Here is a 7499-nt window from a genome sequence, read left to right on the forward strand (position 1 = left end):
CTTCTTTAATAAAAAGCCCTACACTTAGTCACGCTTTAGGCTATATATTTTCATGTCGTTAAACTTAGGGGTAAATATTTTGGATAAAAACCCTACTGTGGGAAAAAGACTATAAGTTTCTGCCAACATTAAGAAAGCAAGGTTGCCATGGTTTGACATCATGTCATGTAATTTTGCATTTGATAATTTGACAAATGTTAACAATAAATTTTATTTTTTATAATTTTATGCGGATGAAGTCGCATGGGAACAGCTAGTTATAAATATTTATACAATAAGTTATTTTGATAAATGTATATTTAATTATCGACGTAAATAACACCTGAACACAGATGGGACATTAATACAATGAGTACACGATCATATCTCGTTAGTCCGTCCTGTTGTTTGTGCAAACGAGTGTACATAATAATTGAATTTTACGTTGTATTTAAACTACTGCGTAAATAACAAACAAATGAAATATAAAGTATCGGATACATGATGACTATGTTAAATTCCAACAATACAATTTGAATTTTTAAATACTTCAATGTTTCATAATAAGTTGCAGACAAACTGACAAAAGGAGCTTTTGTCTATATTTTAATGTTATTTTCTTTCTTTTCAGGTGAATTAGAAACAAGAAAATGTTGACAAGTGTTTATAGTGTTTGGGAGTTAGTACACCGAAGTCTGCGGCAATAGACTTCAAGATGGACACGTTAGCTGTTGTGACGTCACTCATAGGCCTTATTTGCTTAGGTAAGAATTTTTTATTGTGAGAAAAGTGTCGTCGGAATTTTATGATTATGATCTATGTTTTAATTAAATAAAAAGTTGTTGCTTTAAAGACTGGGTTAACAGATTAAATATATATTTGCCCTATTTTCGCTACAAAATTAACAAATACAAGACTACACTGAAATCTTATTACCTGATATCTTAAAATTATCGTGACATAGTTAAATATTAACTTAATTATCCAAATGTTTGCGCAACACAAGAATTACGAACGGACCAAAGTCAGGGTTCAACCGGCGCTAATAGCTCGGCCTTCACCCTCCATTGGGGTTGCTTTCCCCCACACTATTCGATATTTAGTGCCTCGTCGTACCATCTTAAATATACCATAACCCCACTTAGCGTATTCCAAAATGTGTCCTCCCGATTACCCCAATATATCATTAACTTTGTTACATAAATAACAAGACTGGAAATAAATTGCGCTTGATATATTACAAGGCTTTAAAAAGAATTACGAGTAGATATTTTTAAAATGTACTAAAATAATAACCGGCGAATTTGCTTAATCTATAGCAAATACTAACTTTTGTGTCCACATTCAAACGAATAACAAACAGCTAAAAACAAAAATTTTAAAAGACCAAGGTTAGAAAGAAGTCGATAAACAAGTCCCTCGGGTCCCATAACAAGCGTGCAAGAGATACTGACAGAACTCATGAGGTTAACAAAACACACATGCGTAGATTTACCGCCGCATCTGTCTGTTGCACATATTTCACAATCAACACATTGGAATAGATTATGAATATCCCCGCTTTGAACCCAATTCCCCCATATATGTCACAGTAACGTAATTATTTTAAACTGTGTACGAGTTCATAAAAAAGCCCAGCACCCCGGGCGGTTATCAAAGCGTAAAGAAGTTAGGATAATGTTAAACGACGCCTATCTTTTGTGTCTAATGCGTGATGGATGCTGCGTAAAATGCGATGAAAAAAAAAGAGAGAATAATAAAAATAAACAGAATCAATCGGGCCGGGTACTTACAATGGGCGGCGTATTGGACGTCATTGTGTTCAAGTTTGAAAAATGGTCCGTATCTCAGTGATCTGACTACAAACAAAACTACGACTGCTATGAATATCGACACGTGGGTCCCTTACGTAATAAACTATTGGGCTTTTTTATAATGCTTAGAAGCTTGGTTTCACACTATCATCGTCCATGTATCTTACAGCAAGATATCTGAGGTTAGATCAGCGTTTAGTTATGTTTTAACAACAAAATACTTACGAAATTAGGCACTATTCTTACTCTATTTAATGTCATTCTCCTAGGTTAAAGAAAATTTAAAAGAATCCAAACCGCTACACCATTAGACTACAATTAAAGGCAAACACATAAACTTATCATTCAAGGCAAAGGAAAATGTGAATTTCTCTAACACATCCAAAAAATCGCAACCAGACCATTATATCTTATCTTAATGGGAAATGAGGTAGGACATTCATTCATTCGCTAATCACAAGCAGCTCACATTCTAAGTTCTTAACGACCGGCGATTGTTATCTGGAACGTTCTCGAATATAGATGTCAACGGTTTAAAAACGATATCTTTGGAGGCCATCGTTATATTTCGCTTATACTAAAAGCTTTGATCGCAGTAGCTGTTCGGTGTTCTAACTAATGTTTTTTTATCTTTTTTCAATAAATCTTTAGATTTACAACTGGCTCCAAATAGGCACTTTAATGAAATAGTATATGTTGTGGTCATGCATTTTCAAACGGATTTAATTAGCCACTAAGTAGGGATTTTATATAAATTTTGTTAAAAAATTAAATGTCAGTATTTATGAAGCCTAAAAACATTTCGATAAAGTTTTGTTTAACTCAATAAAATTGATGCAATAAATTTTACAAGGTATTGTATGCGTTTCTCTAATGTCATCCGTTATATCGTAAATCAACGTTACGATACAATGTTATCGGAGCTTTTAAAACTTTTACGCGAATAAAAATAGAACACGTCAACAACGGGTATCGAAAAGCGGTATCATGTCTTGTTGTTACAACTGCCCACGCGCCATCTCTATAAAAACAAACCTATAGAACGATATGTCACAACCGTCGCCGACGCATTTCCGCAAACTGCATCAAGGAATAGCCCCAACTTTACTAATAAAATACAAAACTTTCGAATATAACACATAACTCAAATGCTATAAAGTTCAATATTACACCGCTAAACTATCAACGGATTTAGACACTACACATCGTTTCCGAAATGTATTTCATATAGACGGAACGTATGAAAGTCGATACTGCCTCAATTTGTCTATGCATTAAGACGCCTTACAAGACAAACATAACTCACGAAATTCAAATTAACCTAATCTTTCCATCCGTTGCACGGAGGCGGCTAATTCTCGACACATGTGTGACTTGGGCGTTTTGTTTTTTCTGCATCGTAAAATCTTAAGTGCCATTTTATTAGCCGTGGTGTTCCGTGACCTTTCTGATTTAGAGAAAACATTACTTTTAACACATGTTTCTTAAGACTGCAATACACGAGGGTAACCGGTGACAGCTGGTAGTAATCAAATCAATACCAAATCGAAAATAGAGGTATATTCAGTACTTAATTTATGGATTATAAAAAGTATATGATTAACTGCTTTGAATACTTCATGTCCTTTATCTAGCAGACATCTTTTGTTATGAACGTCCCTCGCTTTTGGACTTAGAATGAATAGTGCGTGCAGCGAATGATAGAAGGGTTGCTGATGGTTTCCTTTTATATAGCAATGCCTACGTCTACAAGATGAGAGCCGAGACGCTATTTTCAAAAACAGCACTTTGACTATGGAAAAGGAACAAGAGATATCGAGACAGATAAAATTCAGATTCGCAAAAAATCTGACAGATAAATTATTTACGAGTGTACTTAAATCAATGGGGACAATAGATAGTTTTATGTACAAGTGCCCTAATGCTCTACATCAAGGCATATATAAAATCAATATAAGCGTAATTATAGCGTAGAATCAAATTGCAAAGGGGTCCCAAATTCGAACACGTGTTCCAAACTTGAAAAAATCATGATTGGTTCCCTTAGGATGCAATTATGATTTTTCTGATTCATTAGAATTTCTTCCCTTGAATTCGCTATTGAGTTACAAAGGGTGACGATTATTGCCGTCGAAAATCTCAAATGAATACCTATCTCACGTAGGATTTTTTGTAACACACCAGGAATTGATCAAAGGGATTCAGGAACTCTTTTGATGCTATTACTATGACTGCGAAAGGAGATATATTGCAAACCGAATTTGGATTTCTTTTGAACCAAAGGAAAGTCGATTAATACGAGTGTAACATCATAATTCTTTTGTGAAATTTATTTCATCAAGCATTAGTTAACTGATATGGGATGCTATGAACATGATTATCCGAAATAGAAGCTTGTAATGGCTCAGTTCAAACGGATTTGTCGTGTTCTTTGCGATCGGCCGCGTGTCCGTCGACTTAAATGTGAAAACCGTGTCACTATACTATTTTTTGTTATTTTTTTTCTTGCGACGCGTGTCAACATGTGCGAGTGGTATAAATTAGCAAGGGGACATGACGTACCCTCGCAAACTTTTTTATAACAAAGACTTTTGAACAATAGGAGCTAACTATTCGTGTGTGAGTTAAAAATCACTCCCTTCGGCGTTTCAACTTTGTCACAGTATAGTAATGTTTTTGTTAGAAACTTTAATTATCTTTTTAAGAGCTTATTTATGGTAACAGTTATTATTTATTTAAGTGTGAAATAGCAAAAGGTTCTTTAAATAATGGCTCTTAATATTGTAGATAATCAGTGTTCATTTAATTTTCTAGGTCTTAGAGTTTTGAAATCTGAACCCATGCATTATCTCTGTATTCTTTTATTAACTCTTTATGTCTACGTATACACTTAAACTATGTCATACTAGCTTTCGCCCACGACTCCGTCCGCGTGGAATTAAAAAGAACAAAAGTGATTAGCCTAGCCTAGTGTTCTTCCAGACTATCCTCTATATCTGTGCCAAATTTCATCGAGAACATTTAAGCCGTTTAGGCTACAAACTCGTAACAAACATCCGTCCATCTATCCACCCATCCATCTAAACTTTCGCATTTGTAATATGAGTAAGATAGTAAAATTGATATATTCCGTACATTCTTTACATTTACTTCCAATAAGTTATTTATAGTATGCCATTTAATATCCAATAATCGATAGGAATCAAACTCGCGACTATGCAATAAAGTAAGTTTTATGCGCGATAAAGTCACGTATTGCGATCAACATAAACAATATTTTATTTACCTCGCAATCTGTTAAATCTTTTACTTTTATCTCCGCTTCGGAACGTTTTGCCATTCCGGTTGTACGTTTCTTTATGAGCAAAATGTTTTAATCTATTCCATACTAAATGTAGTGTGTTTCGTAATTTTAGTAGAGAAAAATCAAAACATATTCATGTTAAAATGATACAATTACAAACCCTATTTTAATTATGCCGGAAACGAATAGAATAAACTTCTACATTTTTGTTTAAAAATGAGAAGATAGTGAATCAAAAGTAGATTCAATTATAGATTAAGCTTTGTGATGTACCGCATACAAAATGTTAGGACACGTGAATAAGTAAACACAATTACGTAACACAAAAGAGTAATAGCTATCGATTTTGGCTTAACGTATCGAGTAGTAAGAATGGTTCGTTTTTCGTGAAATCGATTTTTTGCGAGAACCGATTTTCAATGCTGTAATAATAGTGAGTGTTAACAAAAGATATACATCAATTGAAGTGTCAAAAACTAACATCTGCGCGTTTCTGTACAAACTTTATAGAATAGTGCAGGGGTGCGTTGCGTTCTTTAGGGCAACTCTCGTCCACAGTCTATGTTTACGACTCATTATTATTGCGCTACGTTTAAAAGACTTTAATGACATACTTCACCTATTATTATAATTAACTGTGTTGTTGAATGAAAAATTACTTTGTTGATACATTAAAGAAATACACTGGAAGTTTCAAGTAACAAAAATATCCAACTACAGTCAAGAATATTATGCTATTAAACAATGTGTATTAAACAATGTGTTAAAATGTCAAATAATACACAAGCATTTTGTAGAAACCTTAATAATTTATCCCTCTGATATTCATACAAAAAAAAATAATTTTCGAAATACCCACTCCCTCAGAGATAATGTAAGTTTCTTCAACAGGTCCAGCTAAAGGTGGTATAAACGATGATTACGTAGGAAACGGCGAAGCGCCTTACATAATAGAACAACCCTTAGATGTGACCGTAGCTCGACATCAACCTGCAACGTTGAACTGCAGAGCTGGCGGTTCTCCTACACCAACTATCAGATGGTACAAAAGTGGAACTCTGGTCGTCTCAGATACTCATCGAAGTCTCCTACCAGCTGGAGATTTATTCTTCCTCAGAGCGACACATGGCAGAGCACATTCAGACGCTGGAGTGTATTGGTGTGAAGCAGCGAATCCTTATGGAACTGCTAGAAGCAGGAATGCTACATTACATGTTGCTGGTAAGTTCTTTTTAATTCCAGATTTCGTTCTTTGAATTACATATACTTGAGCAAGGGACTAATGATACACATAAATGTTCTACGAGATTAAGTATATTAAAAAGGCTGTGTCTCCTAATGCTTCGAGCTATCAAATAGTTATTTAAATTTATTACATAATAGAGACGTTTAATAAGAATTATCCGACAGTGTTACGCGAAGAATTCCGTCTGGAACCGGTGACGACGCAAACAGCGCAAGGTGAGACGGTAATACTAGAATGTTCGCCGCCAAGAGGATCCCCAGAGCCTTCAGTTTATTGGAAAAAGAACGGACAAGTTCTACATTTTGATGGCGACTCAAGGTAATATATATTCAATTAATAAACTTATTACATATTGAATATACCGTGTAAAAAAAATGTAGTTTTATTGTAGCGAACACAGGTTATTTCAGTAAATTTAAAATTTACAATAGTTTGCAAGTAGCATAAAATTTTTATTTCAATGCACACATTCGTTTGATTTATTAAGATTTTCTGTAAGGTTCGGCATATAGTAAATAAGACGTAATTAACAGTTGTAAGCATTCATAAAAGAAGGGGGATGTTTGAAGAGCTGTACAAGCAATCAAGAAAAAATCTCAATAGTTCTGACTTATCGGACCCTTTATTGAATGTTAATTTCCTTTTGAATTATTCCTCCCTATATTTGAATAACTTTCGTTACATCGGACTTTAGTTCACGTAATGAATATTTTTTACTGACTCGACTTCTTGGAAGTGCTTTCATTTTAAATATTCTTTTTAGGATGCATTTAGTTGATGGAGGCAGCCTAGTGATACAAGATGCGAGACAAACCGATACTGGCAGATATCAGTGCCTTGCGAGAAATGCTGCTGGCACTAGAGAATCTGCTGTTGCTACATTAAAAATACACAGTAAGTACATTACTTAAAATGAATGCCAAGTCTGTGATTTTAAACACAATTGACGCTTTCAGTGTGATCTATACGGCTAAGTTAGATTTTGTTATTTTCAAAAGCGAGTGTATGTTTAGTTTTAATTTATTTTGTTCACAGTCAAACCATATTTGATCTCTGGTCCGGAGGATATAGTTGCGCAAACCGGAGGCAGTGTGACGTTCCAGTGCCGAGTGGGCGGCGACCCCCTGCCCGACGTGCTGTGGCGGCGCACGGCCGG

General features: G+C 34.7%; 1 protein-coding gene across 1 annotated transcript in view; it reads left to right on the forward strand.

Annotated features, from left to right (window-relative positions):
- LOC106103332 (roundabout homolog 1-like) overlaps window positions 1-7499 on the forward strand; it is a 30746-nt gene that overhangs the window by 17263 nt on the left and 5984 nt on the right. Inside the window, exons 2-6 of the mRNA XM_013283069.1 lie at window positions 611-743; window positions 5989-6318; window positions 6508-6661; window positions 7107-7237; window positions 7379-7494. Of these exons, the coding sequence (XP_013138523.1) occupies window positions 695-743; window positions 5989-6318; window positions 6508-6661; window positions 7107-7237; window positions 7379-7494 (780 nt within the window). The 5' untranslated portion in view covers window positions 611-694. The remainder of the gene's footprint in view (window positions 1-610; window positions 744-5988; window positions 6319-6507; window positions 6662-7106; window positions 7238-7378; window positions 7495-7499) is intronic.

This window comes from Papilio polytes, unplaced genomic scaffold (genome assembly GCF_000836215.1).
Source record: "Papilio polytes unplaced genomic scaffold, Ppol_1.0 DF823823.1, whole genome shotgun sequence".
In the NCBI taxonomy this organism is placed as follows: domain Eukaryota; kingdom Metazoa; phylum Arthropoda; class Insecta; order Lepidoptera; family Papilionidae; genus Papilio; species Papilio polytes.